Genomic DNA, 15,623 nt, shown 5'->3' with positions numbered 1-15,623 from the left:
AATTTATTTTTCGCCTAATATTAACAGAATCCCTGTGATGTAATTATTAATACTAAAATACTAGACAACATTTCTGCGATTTAGATACCTTTTGCCTGTAAATTTTCGCCGCCTCCCGTCAAGCTTTTCAAAGCATCAGCATCATCTCTGCGTACTCTTCATTGGTGAAATCCGGCATTTTACCCACTCACATGTTTTCAAAATAAACAGATGAAGTATCTTTAGGTTTTTTCTTCCGAATCGTGTCATAGTAATAAACAATCAGTCTTTCGCATCTTTCGGATAGAGTGCAAGTGAACTGCATATCACGGGATATAATTAGTGGCCAAATTTTGTGTCAAAAATGCCGAATTTCACGAATGAGGAATACGGCCAAATGGTGTACATCCTGGGAGAAGCTCGAGGTGTGGCGACAGAGGCGGCGAGAATCTACAGGGAAAGGTACCCAAATAGACGACACCCAATCAGTACGACGTTTACAGACACATATCGTAGAGTTTTAGAAACGGGTAATGTTTTGCCAAGACAGGAGAAAGGTGGACACAACTTACGTGACAGACGTGTGACGGAAAAAGTACTGAATCTAGTAGAAGCTGACCCGACAACAAGCACTCGCCGCATAGCTCGAGAAGTTAAAATCTCGCATATGACGGTACATCGAATTCTCAAGGCTGCGAATTTGTATCCGTACCATCACACACCCGTTCAGGATCTGTTGGAAGGTGATTTCGCACAACGCGTTAATTTTTGTCGTTGGCTTCTGACACAATCAGAAGTCAATCCTGGTTTTCATCGCCGAATTTTATTCACGGATGAATCCCTATTTACTCGTGCCGGAACATTCAATTTTCATAACTCTCACACTTACGCCGAGGAAAATCCACACTTCGTACGTGTGGTAAACTACCAGCATAGGTGGAAATTGAATGTTTGGGCCGGGTTAATAGGGACTCATGTGATCGGGCCGTTCGTCCTTCCAGAGAAAATGAATGGGGAGTTATATGCGAGATTACTCACGGAAGATTTGCCTGAGTTACTTGAGGATGTACCGCTAGACCTGCGGACCAAAATGTGGTTTCAGCAGGACGATGCCCCACCTCATAATACTCGGCCAGTTTCTGCGATTTTGGAAAATTATTTTCCAAATCGATGGATCGCTTACCGAGGACCTGTGAGGTGGCCCCCTCGCTCTCCAGATCTGACACCACTGGACTTCTTTTTTTGGGGTCACCTAAAAAATGAAGTTTATGTGACGGAGCCTGGCTCGCTGGAAGTAGCGCTCGAGCGTTTAAAAGTGGCGGTTGCTAACATAGACGAACGTACGCTGGACAACGTATGGACAGAACTGCTGCGACGAGCGCGAGCTTGTATCGAAGCAGGGGGGAGACATTTTGAACAGCTTTTAAAATAATAGACTAAGGACGACGACGACGATTTGACATGACTGACGTGACGACTGACAAGACAAAGCGACGAAACATTACTTGACGCGACAGACGAACGAAGACAGAATTGGAAAACTTTCCCTGTAGATAAAAATTGCTTTTCATATGAAGGAAATGTAAGTCTTCTTTACTTCATTGGACATTCCGCGGCGGAATTGTACATTTTTTATTAGGATTATGTCATCTTCTAAGCTGTTGCAGCTGGAATCTGACTAACTTGTTTAGCATTTTAGAATCAATAATTACATCACAGGGACTCTGATAATATTAGGCGAAAAATAAATTTCATACGGTGGTTGGATCAGGATTGTAGAACGTTAGGAGGTAATATTAATAATCGGCGTAGTTGCGGGCGTGTGTGTGTACATGTACGGAATTACGGAGCGGCGGAGAGGTACGAGCTTCTTTTGTTTTTCGAAAGGGAGGTGTCAACGAAAGCGACAGTAAAGTAATTCTTCCGTTCGATCAAAGCCCTGATTGCTCGCTTTCAAACTGATTTATCTCAGCAATCATGCTTTTGCGGATCTTATAATATAGGACTTTTCTACTTAGTATAGCCTCAAGAATCTCTGGTCAAAATCTTTCGGTCTTTGGCTGGTTACACCCTGTATAGAAAATTCAATATGGCGCAGAAGTGCCTAAGTGTCTAAATGTCTATTGAAATTACAGGAGGGTTATAATGATTTCGATGGAGAATATCTGTACAAACTTTTCTCCCAAATTCAAAAGTTTTAAGGTTTTCAATAATAAATTGCAATTTATTGAAAAATATCCATAAGAATCAATGTAAAACCCGGGCTTCCTCTGCTTTCATTTTTTACCGCTTGGAGCGCTTCAACTATGTCAGATCCCAATATAGTGTCACTTATGTCGTCTACTAAATTTTGGCATTTAATATTTTCATTCTGGATTACGGTTTTTTGTGAGAATATTCCTATGTATGATCAATCCGATTTATTGAAGGGAGGCCATACAACTCTAGAAATCCAACAACTTTAGTCTGCAAATGTGTTCCGTATCTCGTCAGCTTCTGGAGATATTCGCGTGGAGCATCCTCTATAAACAAAGTCCAAATATCTCGCAAACCTGTGAATGAAATTTAAAATTCGGGAAAGGATATTGAAGTATATTTATTTTTGTACATCCACTAAGCTGACTTAAACTTCTAGCTCTAAATGTTTGAATGAATTAACCAATATTTTTTCTAGACCAGGTGGATTGATAACTTCAGGTTTAGGTTTATTGTATTATATGAAACAAAGTTTACGTTTTCGGGTAATAATAACTTTTTACTCTTTTGTATTAATACATATAGATATTAAACAGAAATGCGACTTAATTAAATTATTCTAATACTTCTCTTGGACTACTTTCCAGTGAAGGTGCATAGAAAAAACAACCATAATCTTAATTTATCAAATAATTTGAGTATTACTTAAAATTTTATTATCTTACAAATAAAAATTCATTTTACAGTTTAAGTATTTGTTTAAAGTGGAAGAATAGTATATTTCGGTTCCTGGTCCAAATTCTAAACTGCATTCTCTTTGATCCAACCAAGATAAGAAAATACACTGGTATAAACGGATGGAAAGTCACCAAAAGTACTGCAATGATAATAATTCCAGTTACCCCAGGATACAATACCAACAAGCTTTCCATTGACAGTCAAAGGGCCACCTTCATCTCCCTATTAATTGTATAAGAAAATATTAAAATGAGTACCTTTCTTAGAATATCAATTAAATTAAAAAAAAGTATATCTATACTTACAATGCACGGGCTTACAACAGTTCCGCGGTCATAAGCGCATACATTAGTATCATGAACCTTGTAGGCTTTATTTTCATATATTTTCTTGCACTCATGCAGGTCAGATATAACAAGAGAAGCATACCGAAGCTGACGGTCTTGTGGTGCAGCTCCCTATATTAGGAAAAACTTTGCATAATAAAAAATAGCTTTGTAAGAGTGCTTAGTATGATAGTGATTACCGCTGAGTGATCTGCCCAATGGATAGACTATTTATCAGTAGTGCATACTATTGCAAATTATAGATGCAACTAAATGATTACGTGAGAAAAAGGTGTTTTAGCGATTTAACAAAAATTGCATTTTGTCCTATGACGTGATACAAATTTTCCTAGGAAATATCACAATTTTTTATGAAACATTGACAGTTATTCTAATATAAATAGGCAATCTGTTGAATTTTATATACTTAGCACCAAATCCCCTCGATTTTGAAATGATAATTATTGCAATATAAAATGGTAAAATTCACTATGTACGAAAAGCACAAATTATCTCCTCAATCGCTAGATAAACATTATTATATGTTTTACAGAGAAATTCAATAAATTAACTGATTTATCCTTCAGTATTGCTTATTTTACCAAGTCTAGATTGAAAAATTGAAATATTGCCATCTCGCAGTCGAGGGAATGTGGCGCCATGTCATCATGACATTATCTTCCTAGTGTAGACATTATTTATAATAAAAAAACTTCGTTAAATTTAAATTGGATATCAAGAACATTAATGCAGTGCATATTAAAATTTCAACTATGGTTACAACTCACGGATCGTTACTTGCAACGCTAGTGGATACACTGATACATTAATGTATTGATTGTTCTTGATTTGATTTCTCAATACTTCTTAATTTCTATTATGAAGAGAATCATTTTTTAATATTACAGTCTGATATAAACTTGCACAGAAATTTATATAACTGTCTATCCATTAGTGAGGAAGCCAAATTGTTACTTTGTTAAGAAAAAGTAAAATTACCCAATTCCTTCCCCAACCAGAAACAATGGCAACGTCCCCAATTTTAAAGGAGTCGTTTTTCGTCGGTAAAGCAACACTTTGAATTATTGGTACTTTATCAAATGATTTTTTTAGCTGAAAATAATAGATATTATCTCGTATTAAATTATATTCAGATAATAGCCACATGCTTGGTACAGCTAGAGCTAGTTTACGTAAGCAACATTAATTTGCAACAAATATATGAAATGTAATTCTTACTTTTAATAAAGCTATATCATTCTGCTTAGTACCGAAATTTACTAACGGATGATTAATAACTTTTTCAACTTTATACGCGTAAGTCATGTTGCTAGTGTCAATAGTTCCAGCAATGACGACCAAATCCTCGATATCTGTAGTCCTTTGTAAACAAAGGGCTGAAGTAAGCACATAATTTTCATTTATAATCGTGCCTCCACACTGATCTGTCATCCATACTTTTGTTTTCTTCGCAATTGATACCTACAAATGAAATATTATTAATAAATTTGTAATTGTTATTTATCAGGATGATCATGCTTATAAAGAAAGTAGTGATATACTTGATATGGAAATTGTCCTTTTGCAGCTATTTGTCCGTAATATATTTGTGGCCGCAAGCCATAGGGTAAGGCTGCTGGGAGTAAATAACAAATTGATTTATTATCGCTATTTATCGATATAAATAAAGCTATTGAATATAGTTTTAGATTAATTTTACTGTTTAATTATAGAATTAGGTATTACGAATAGGAGCCATTATAAGTGTAATAATTTAGGAAGATTTTTCATGTATGTATAAAATAAATACTATCGTATATATGGGATTCAATGTATTTCATCGTCCTATTAATGGACAATACATTATATTTTATCAATTTAACACATTTCGATTGCGGTACTATCTGCTTGAAAATAAGGTTGAGAAACGTTGTGCGGGGAGCGATCTGCAGCTCTATTAGTTTGATTTAAAATAAGAAATTGTGAAACGTGATTAAAATGGACAAAATAACAATGACTTCGACTTTTTTTAATTCCGAAAAATTATTCTGATAAAAAAATTGTGGCTGTTCGAAGACAAACAATTATTTACTACTTTGTTTTTCAAGGATGTCACTTTATTATCTGAAAGTTGGTTATATAATAATAAAAAGCCTGAAAGCTCTCGAAATTCACTTCTTTTTAATAACTTTTATTATTTTTGCTTCACGTGAGTCCATAAGGGCGTCGATAAACATTCCCCATAGATAAGTACATGATTTTATTATACACAAGCTAATATATACGTCGACATTTTATATTTTTTATATCAAATATTGAAATGCATCCTTAATGCAGTGATAGATGATTGAAAAATTTCGAGAAACATTATTAAAAATATTTAATTTGTATAAAAAATATCTCAATGTTAAAGCAATTTCCATGTGCCTCTTGATTTTTACATTCTCGTAAATAATTAGACCACACTACGTGGATAAAATATAGGTTTCTCAATCGAGAAAGTTTGTTCATTTTATTTTCTAGATGTAATAGTATCTTTTAAAGAAGAAATGAAAGATTGCTTCAAACTCGAGAGCAACTAAACCCCATTAATTTGATTCGTTTACATACCTTGTGATGCAGCCACTAAAGCTAAAAGACATAATACTGTGGTTGCCATGATCATGCAGTTATAGATATGATTGAATAATCGAAGAGAACTATAAGAATCACACGAAGCAGTCAATTTATAGAATAGTTCTTGTTATCATCAATATCGGCTTTCCTAGGAACTACAAAAAATATCTTATCGATATCAGATCTAATTTTGTAGTAGGTACTTTAATTTCATCAAATCATTGGGTACTTACTTTATTTATTTTTCATGTTTACTATTCAATACGTGCAGGCTGTGATAGTAATCGTATTTGACCTACTATACTTACTTTTTAATTATAATTTCGGGATGGTATCATTAGAAATATTCAAGTTAAATAATATTTTAGATAAAATGATGTTGTACTTAACAAAAAGAAGGACATAATGTAGTAAAACAGTTTAGGTCACCGATCAATTGTGTTTCAGCATTAAATTATCTTACCTGCAGATTAGTTATTGATTTTAATATACTTGATTAAAACAGTTAATAATACAATGATTCGTAAAATTTAACAAATATCTTCCTTCTAAACAGGATTTGTCATTTTGATCTACTCAGGCAAATATTCCAAAAAGTAAGAAACCGACTATTATATTTTATACATAATTTTTTCTCATCGACGCCAATGAATCGACACATTCTTACAATATCTCGAAAATCTGTTGGTAGCTTTTAATAGTTGCTACACATAGTAAGGAGACCACCCATTTAAAATACACTATTTGACTTTAATAGGAACCAAGGTTAATCCAAAAACTCGATGTTACGAAATTTATAAAAATAAATATGCATTTCACAAGACCTTTACACCTTTTAGTTAAATGTACAGTTTTTGAGATGAACAGAACATTTGCTGGACGCTATATTTATTTAATTAGTATAATTTTTTGTCTTTCTAGTTATTTATTATTTAATTATAGATGTGTGTGGTATGTGTCAATAAAAATTTACTATAAATACAATTCATTGAGCTTATGCACCTGAATGGATTATGGTATTTCGGAGAACAAAATCGTTTTAGTCCAAAAATCGAATCATAGCAGGCACAAGTTGCATTATTATTTTCCTTTGTTGAAGAAAAAGTCTACAAGTCTTACTGATCACGACTACTTAATTTCGGCATTTAATATCTTCATTGCAGGTCACGGTTATTTGAAAAACTTCCTATGTCTGATCAGTCCGATCTGTTGAAGGAATGCCATATATACAACAACTCCACAAATCCTATATACAGCTTTGGTCTGCGAATGCTTTCCGTATCTCGTTAGCTTTTATTAGGAGATGTACGCGTGGAGCAACCCGTATATAAGAAAAGTCCAAATATCTCGCAAACCCGCAAATGGACTTTAAAATATATTCGGAGAATAAGGTAGTGCAACATAGTTATTCTTGTACAACCTTCAAACTAAGTGCCACTTATAACCCTAAATGTTTGAATGGACTTTATTGCAGATTTTTCCTCTATGTCAGGTGGATTATTAATTTCACGTTAAGATTTACTTTTTTATATGAAGTGAGGTAAGCGTTTTCTCAGTTATATAATAACATATTTAGTCTTTTAGATATCCACCACCGCGGCTCCGGTTGTAGTTGCTGTAGATAATAAATAGAAATTACTAAGGGCACTTGGGGTACTTTTCAATAAAACAGCATGGAATGAACAATCATAATGTTAATTTATCGAATAATTTCACAATAACTTTAACATTTCTTAACTCAAATATATGAACATTAAAATATAGGCAATTCTTAAAAAAAAAGGGTCAAGATTATTTTATTAGTACATTTTCCAGTGTTTTTTAAACAGCATTCTCTTTGATCCAATCGAGATAAGAAGATACATTAGTATAAACGAATGGAATGTTGCCATCAGCACAATGATTTATACTCCAGGATACAAAACCAACAAGTTTTCCATTGAAAGTTAATGGACCACCTTCATCTCCCTAATAATTTTATAAGGATAAATAAAAATTAATGCCTGTTGACGAACATAAGAGAAATTTAAAAAAATGTATTTTGACTTACAAAGCACGGTCCTACATCGGCTCCACGTTTATAAGCGCAAACATTAGCATCGTAAATCTTATAGGCATCGTTTTTATATATTTTTCTGCACTCATCCAGATCAGATATAACAACAGAAGCATACCTAAGGTGTCTGTCAGCTACTTCACCTTTCTTTATAGGGAAAAAATTAATAAAGTTATATATAGATTTAAAAGTCTACTTAATAATACGATAATTATTTATTACAGAATTATATCTGCCCAATAGATATTCTATTTATGAGTAAAGTATACTATTGCAAATTAGAAATACAATTAACCCTTTCCACTCCAATGTCGAGTGTCACTCGACACTGAGGAATAAAAACAAAAACAGCCTTGGAGTGGAAAGGGTTAAATGATTAAATTTAATTTATAATGAAATAAAAATGTTCGTAAAATTTATATTGAAAAGCAAGAACATATGTAGTTGTACATATTATAATTCCCGTTGTGGTATAACGATTCATGCATTGTCACTTGTATAATTAGTTTATAATCGATACATTTTAAAGCTATTGAATGTTCTTCATTTGAATTCTCAATACTTCTTAAAGAGTAATATGAATATAACCATTTTCTTAATATTAAAATATGATATACATTTACTAGAATTTATATAAGTGTCTACCCATTGGACGGAAAGGAAAATTATTTCTTTATTAAGTAAAAAGTAAAATTACCTTATGTTTTCCCCAACCAGAAACAGTGGCAACGTCTCCAACTTTAAGGGAATCTGTTTTCGTCGGTAAAGCAATGCTTTGAATTGTTGATACTTTATCAAATGATTTTTTTAGCTGAAAATAATATATATTATTTCGTATTGAATTATTCATATAATATAGCCACATGCTTGGTACAGCAAGAGCTAGTCTACTATAAGCAACAATAATTTGCAAGAAATAACTGTAATAAGATTCTTACTTTTAATAGAGCTATATCATTCTTCTTAAAATCGAAATTTAGTAACGGGTGATAAATAACTTTTTCAACTTCATACGTAAATTTCCTGTTTTCAATGTCAATCGTTCCAGCGATAACGGTCAGCTCTTCGGCTGTTCTCGCTATTAAACAAAGTGCTGAAGTAAGTACATAATTTTCACTTATAATCGCGCCTCCGCACAAATCGATCACCCATTGTCCAACTTTAACAGCGATTGATACCTAAAAATTTAAAATTATAATTAATTTTCTTCTTTTTATTTACGGACGACCATATTTTTACAAAATAGTAATCATCATACTTGATATGGAAATTGTCCTTCTGCGGCTATTTGTCCGTTAAGTATTTGAGGCTTCAGGTCATAGGGCAAGGCTAAATAAATTATACAAATTAATTTATTGCCACTCTAGTATATATCGATATAAATAAAGTTATTGGGTAGTTTTAGAATAATTTTATTATATAATTTGGAAGTAGCTGTTATGAACGATTGTAGTGTATTACTTTGTAGCAAGGGGCCACGAAGAAAATCACAATTCGGATATTTAAAGATTCTATGAATCCATCAAGTTTTGTCTTTTGTTTTCCAGATGTAAAATCAGGTTGTAAAGAGAAAAAAAGAAAGATTTTTTAAAAATAATGAGCGGGCTAAAGTCCATGTTACTTTAATTAATTTACATACCTTGTGATGCCACCACTAAAGCTAAAAGGCACAATACTGTAATTGCCATGATTAGTTCAATATGGTTGAAGAGCTGAATAGAACTATCAAGTCATGTAAATCAATCAATTTATAGAGCAGTTTTTGTTATATCATCATCGCCTGATTTGATAAGAACTGAAAAATAAATTTATCAATATTAGATATGAAATATATTGTATTAGTTACTTATAAATTTCAACAAATCAATACTATAATCATTTATCAATTAATATGTATGTGCAAGCTAATAATAAACGTTTTTTTATCCTTTTATACTTATTTTATAAATATAATTGCTTAAATCTTTCACCAGTAATATTTATATTAAATAATATTGTAGAGAAACTTGAATATATATTTACACAATAGAAACACACAAGGATATCTTAATATAGTTAAATAAAAAATATAAGACCACACAGAAATTGTGTTGCAGCAAAATTTTGGCTTATGTAATTAGATATGGATATTAATACCTGTTTAAATCAGTTAATAGCATACTGACTTGTAAAATTTACCAAATATTTTTTTCCTAAAAGGGGTATTTCATTTTAAACTATTCAGTTAATTATTTCGAATATATATGAAAATCAAGCATAGATTTTATTCATATATGTTCATGAACGCCTAAGTGAAATATCACATTGAAAAAGTGTTCTAAGGAGCTGCACTGACAGTTTTGACACGTGCTACACGAATATGTAATACAAAGTAAGGAATCCCATTCAGAGAACTCCATAGGGCCTTTATATAACTCTAGATAAGTCAAAAAACATGATCCGTTAAACTTATATTAATACTTATTACAAGATTATGACAAATTCTATTTAAAGCTTATTATTCTTAAAATGATCGCTATTTCTGCCGGCTCCTGTATTACATACTTCATTCACGATAACATTATTGTCTACCTACATACTCAGTTCTGAATTCTGGGTAGCTATTATGAAAATTTCAGTGTCAACATTCATTAATTCCAAAGAATACACACGTTCCTCGGGATCAAATCCACTTAAGTCATAATCCGAAGCCCGACCGGCATCTCGCGTTATTATTTCCTAACATTTTGCAGAAAAGGCTCTAGCTGAATTTAATTTTTTACTAGTTTCTACGTTACCGAGGTTACCATTAGTGGATGATGGTTCATACCAACGAAATCACTAATGAAAGATAAAGAACATTATCGAGTTTGATAAGAAATTTACTTTTAAGTTTAAATTATTACAGCTAATAATTTAAATCTTACCATATTCGTATACATTGCAAGATGCAATAATAAAAATGAACAAAGTAACTGTTGCTAGTATTTAAACTTTAGGGATATTAAAAAGGTAAATTCACAAGATAATTAGAATATGCATATTCGTGTTTAATTAACATCGCACATTCATTTTATTAGAATTACATTAGTAATGATGTATTCAGTCGATAAGGAAAAATACGCTGCGATGGTGTCTATCATACATAATATTACACTTGACAGATGTTTTGGCACTCGTATCGGCTCACTTATTAGTGTGAATATAAAAAAATGTATTCAAATTTATCTTATTATAGTATTACATCTCAATTGATAAAAGAATCATAATGGAGCATTTTTAAGATCTCAAATAGTTATTAAATACGCTACTATTTCACAAAATATTATATTAGAAGTAGTTTCATATGTATAATTACTACTATATTTAACATTCACATTAGTATTTCGTTATTTATTTCAACCCTAAATGTACCGAAGTCGTTGACAATTAGATCAGTCCGAAATAATGAGCGTGCAATATTAAACTTTTGTAAAACCTAACAAACTTGACTATATTTTAACAATCTAAAGATTATTATCGTTTAATACTGAAATATCTATAAACTTTTTCTTTGGCATATTATTATTAATAAATGCTAAGCTTTCTCAAACTTAATTTGCCAAACGCTTATAGTTTCAAAGTCATTAAGTCGCAGAGTAAAGCACAACAAATTCTACAAAAACCTTACTAAAGTAAATTCAAGTCTATTTTGGTTTTATCTTATAATATCTATTCCTTTAAATCCTCGCATCCTGCTAAATACGATATTTATTTTATAAAAAATTTGTATTTTTGAAAAAATAATTAATAGCAACACGTTTCTTAGTATAGTGAAACTGTTACATGTCGTTTGCGCAACAAGCTGTTATTACACATTATGCAAATTCTGACAGAAGAGAATACTATAAAGTATCATAATATTTCTTTACAGATCATACACCGCGAGTTTACTATACTTTTTAAGACACACCTACACATCTTGCCCAAATGAAATAGTCGAGCAGTGTAAAAAAGATATGTTCGGAACCACAAGTGTTCCGGTTTTACCGCGTTAAATGCATTATCTCTCCGCACGAGTGAAATAGTAAATGCTGATTACAGTGAAATCAATTGTTTAGGAATGGTAAATAGGTATTTTACGACACATGAAACAATTGAACAATAATAATTCCCTAACCTTAGCCAGTCTACATAATTGGTTGTATTAAAAATATCGACATTGATAGTTCATTAGTGCCATAAAATAATTTCATTTGTTTAATGGAAGCTGATAATCGCGTAAATTATGTATTATCATTTCATTTTCTTTTCCATCTCAGTACTCATTCAGTTTTGACAATGCATATGCGTCCAATACAGTTTGATTTTCCCTTGTAATCATGTGAATTATTTATCTTTGGCCCTCAAATCCGTATCACTTAAAAACACAGATAATTTTACGTAACTACAACGGTAGGAGGTACAGTACCATGCACGTGTCACTCTTGTAGAAACGGAAAGAATTCTGATTGGCAATTGCATCCGAGGTAGAAAAACACGACCAGATTGATCTTTGGCTGTAAAACTATAACTGTTCTCATCTGGTCAACAGTAAAGATAGTAGTAATGCACACCTAAAAATCTTTCGACAAGATTTTCTACAAAGTGAGCTTCCATTATTTATAGGCACATTGAGTAGCAGCAATGACAATTTTTCTATCTGCTCTTTCTATCCTTTACTTTTTAATTTTATTAAAAAACATTTTTCCTAGGAAAATCTCTACTCGATACCACTAGGGGACGATTTTACCTATAGGAAAAGTGTCCTACCGTTAATTTTATTGTTCATTATTCCTCGGCGAGGCTTATAATAAATGCATATAAATAATTGTAAGATTCGATGTTCAGGTATAGAACTCCTTGAAAAAGTCCGACTATATTGAGCTTGGACAGTCCTCGTTAAGCTCGTCAGTGAGCCGAGCTTGGATCCGATATGAACCAACTTCGTACATCGAAGAGATCAAAAGCGATGATATAATTTCACACGAGTTCGTCACTCTTTGTACAGTGTCTCAACGGAGAAAAGACGCGTACACTCTTATAGGCCATCTATATATCTGTCCGGGAGAAAGGTTGACGCAGCTTGACTTAGGCACATTGAGTCGGAAGAAACGGTACTCCCATGCAGCTTCACTCGTTATTGGCAAAAGAGTCCTTGAGTGGAATGAGGAAGTACCTTCTGATCCTGATGAAAATGCTACGGCTTGCTTCGCCTGAGCGACGCACAGCCATCCCTTTGCTAGACCCAGTATTGGTTTCTTCTTAATAAAGGATTATTGGTCCTCTGAGTGGTAGCCGATTGAGAGGCTAATTCGGATGTATCGAAACTGCTCCATTCGTCGCCATCGGCTACTCCGTAGGGATACCTCGCTGAGACGTCCACGTCGGATCCGGTCACGCTGTCCAGTGGATTTAGAGGTATGACCTTGCACTGAGGCAGAGTCGACTGCATCGTTGGGAGAAGGGGCAACGGCGTGCTGGCCGTAAGACTGTTGTGATCATTGGCGAAACGCTTCAGGTGTGGAGTCGCTGGCATCAGATGATCCGGAGGCCTTGGCAATGGCATGACTCCTACAGCAGGCGTCGTGTCAGGCTTCTCCTCTTCCGGGTGCTTGTACCTGTTGTGCCTGCACTTGATCGTAATGATCACTACGACGCCGAGTAGAAAGACTCCGAGAAGCATACCCAATATCAAGAGATAGTCGTTGCTCATGTTAGGTGCTATCGACATTTCACCCTCGTGACCCACTGGGTCCATAGGTCCACCCAGAAGAGTGTTGTTATAATCGTCAATATCGTGCTTGATACGAATCTCAAAATCATCCTCGGCTGGCTGAAAGATCGATGCTGCCAGCACGAAGGTAAAGTTATCAGCCACGCCATGGTAGTCCATGGTAGGAATTTTTCTGGCCACGAAGTAAATCACACCTGATATTATTTCTTGATGGGAGAAACGTGATACTTCTCTCTCACGAGTGCCTCTCTTCTCGCCCAAGGACGATGAGCTTCTGATGATCCTCTTGATCTTCCCGTACTTTGGTCTCTTCACTATTGTGTATATAGGATTGCTGCTGGTTAATTTTGCCAATGGCGTGGCATCCATATTTTTCAAGGTTATGCGGTTCTTCTCACCGTCGACCGACAGTAACGGATTGACGATCATCAGTGGGACCACTTTGATATCAACGTGGATGCGCGTCTGCTCGAATCCGCTTAGTCTCGCGGACAGCTCGAGGCTGTCGTTGGATACCGTCATGTCAGTTTGCATGAACATGACAATTTTTGACAGCAGATCCGAGTGCTTGAAACTGACAGCCGTGGCCTCTCGCACGTAAAGAACGCCGTGCTTCGGATTACGAGTAATTTCATAAGTGACTAGATCTTGACGAGCGTTGGTATCGAGTCTCACGTTCTCCTCGGAAATGAGAGCCACGTTCGAGCCTTGCTGCAGTTTCACGGGAGCAGGAACAGTGACGTTTAAGCGAATAGGGTGTACGTGCACGTTAAATACTTTATACATGGGATTGAAACGTCCATCCCAGACTCGAAAGTAGAACGATGCTGCTTGCAGTGGTCCATCGTGCTCGTAAATCAATCTGTTGGAGTCCACATCGTTCTGGGAGAATTTGTTCACTTGACAAATTTCAGACGAGTTTTGGTCCAATGGTAATAGCAGCAATCGACCGTAAGTTGGTCCGGTTATTACGTCATAGATGATCTCTTCGGGTGGAGTGTCCGGATCGGTCGTCAACAGATCATTGCGAGTTATCGTGCGGTTTTGATTTTGCACAACGGAGATGAAAGGTGCGTTTGTCTCCAGCTTGAAAGGCTCGTCGTTGACGGGCTCGATGATCACTGGGAGGCTCGTGTTGCACAGCAAAATTTGGCCGGGTGTTAAATAGAGCGAGAAATAGATACGGTCATCCGTGGTGTCCGAATGATCGTGGTAATACGCTAGTTTTCCACTTTCGATCTGTGCTTGCGAGAAAGTCGTCACGTTCATATCCGGTAGAAGCATCACGTGACCATGCGTAGGTTGGCTGACGAGTCTCGTTATGATGGCAGGGTTGGAGATACCTGCGTTCGTTTCCAGAAAGGTGAGAATTCCACTGATGTTCATGAAAACTGAAGCAGAATTTCCTTCCACGACTCTGACAGGGCCGGCTCCGATGAATCTGTCCAAGCCTCCACTAGACACCGATATGTCTATCAGGAAGACCTGAAAAAGACAGGAAGGAATTATTAAAATGGCGGTCAATATTTTTGTTAAATCTGTGCGAGAGAAAATATATCTTACTTGGTTCACCAAAGAAGTGGCAAATCTTGATTCAACGTCGAACGTGAAGGAGTCATTCGCAGCTAAATCCATAAACTGTTTGGTGTGCTCATAATACACTCTGCTTTCATTAATATCCCTTTGAGTGAATCGATTGACTTGGACCCAAATTCCTTCGCTACTCTCCATCACAATCCTCCCCAAATGAGGCCCGTTCTGTACGGAATAATTAATTTCCCTCGAGTCGTCCAAACAGCTCGTTAACAGCGTCTTGTCGGATATAACTTTTCTGCTCAATGGAAAAACTTTGAGAGGATAGTTTCGCCTGTATATAAGTCTGATGGACTTTGTAGTGATCGGTATGGTATAAACATTAGTCGTGTGCACACCATCGTGCACAACTAGAGAAAAATCTGCCTCGGTTCCATCTGAAAAT

At 34.8% G+C, this 15,623-nt stretch overlaps 4 protein-coding genes across 5 annotated transcripts in view; 1 reads left to right on the top strand and 3 right to left on the bottom strand.

Annotated features, from left to right (window-relative positions):
- Positions 1-343: 343 nt before the first annotated feature.
- On the top strand, positions 344-1,411 carry LOC136774636 (histone-lysine N-methyltransferase SETMAR-like). Its single transcript, XM_066729052.1, has one exon. The coding sequence runs from the start codon at positions 344-346 to the stop codon at positions 1,409-1,411; it is 1,068 nt and encodes a 355-aa protein (XP_066585149.1).
- Positions 1,412-2,736: 1,325 nt separating this feature from the next.
- Positions 2,737-5,913, bottom strand: LOC136774336 (chymotrypsinogen A-like). Of its 2 annotated transcripts, none has more exons than XM_066728560.1 (6): positions 5,850-5,913; positions 4,802-4,872; positions 4,479-4,721; positions 4,239-4,352; positions 3,219-3,371; positions 2,737-3,135 (listed from the first exon to the last, which is right to left on the bottom strand). In XM_066728560.1, the coding sequence occupies exons 1-6, from the start codon at positions 5,902-5,904 to the stop codon at positions 2,977-2,979; spliced, it is 795 nt and encodes a 264-aa protein (XP_066584657.1). In that variant the 5' UTR covers positions 5,905-5,913; the 3' UTR covers positions 2,737-2,976. The 2 variants fall into 2 exon arrangements, with proteins under 2 accessions (XP_066584657.1, XP_066584656.1); XM_066728559.1 differs by having other exon boundaries at positions 4,802-4,875; positions 5,850-5,907.
- A 1,618-nt stretch (positions 5,914-7,531) lies between these two features.
- On the bottom strand, positions 7,532-9,636 carry LOC136774324 (chymotrypsin-2-like). Its single transcript, XM_066728534.1, has 6 exons — positions 9,551-9,636; positions 9,170-9,240; positions 8,850-9,089; positions 8,609-8,722; positions 7,906-8,058; positions 7,532-7,823 (listed from the first exon to the last, which is right to left on the bottom strand). Exons 1-6 carry the CDS (start codon positions 9,597-9,599, stop codon positions 7,677-7,679), a joined length of 774 nt encoding a protein of 257 aa, XP_066584631.1. The 5' UTR covers positions 9,600-9,636; the 3' UTR covers positions 7,532-7,676.
- A 1,298-nt stretch (positions 9,637-10,934) lies between these two features.
- Positions 10,935-15,623, bottom strand: part of kon (chondroitin sulfate proteoglycan 4-like protein) — a 45,392-nt gene continuing 40,703 nt past the window's right edge. Inside the window, exons 10-11 of the mRNA XM_066728620.1 lie at positions 15,209-15,615; positions 10,935-15,130 (exon numbers count right to left, since the gene is read on the bottom strand). Of these exons, the coding sequence (XP_066584717.1) occupies positions 13,151-15,130; positions 15,209-15,615 (2,387 nt within the window). The 3' untranslated portion in view covers positions 10,935-13,150. The remainder of the gene's footprint in view (positions 15,131-15,208; positions 15,616-15,623) is intronic.

This window comes from Prorops nasuta, unplaced genomic scaffold, assembly GCF_024137725.1.
Source record: "Prorops nasuta isolate Cenicafe-Biocafe unplaced genomic scaffold, Cenicafe_Pnas_1.2 PNAS00006, whole genome shotgun sequence".
Lineage (NCBI taxonomy): Eukaryota > Metazoa > Arthropoda > Insecta > Hymenoptera > Bethylidae > Prorops > Prorops nasuta.
The sequence above is the reverse complement of the archived record's forward strand: the minus strand, read 5'-3'. Positions and strand labels throughout refer to the sequence as shown.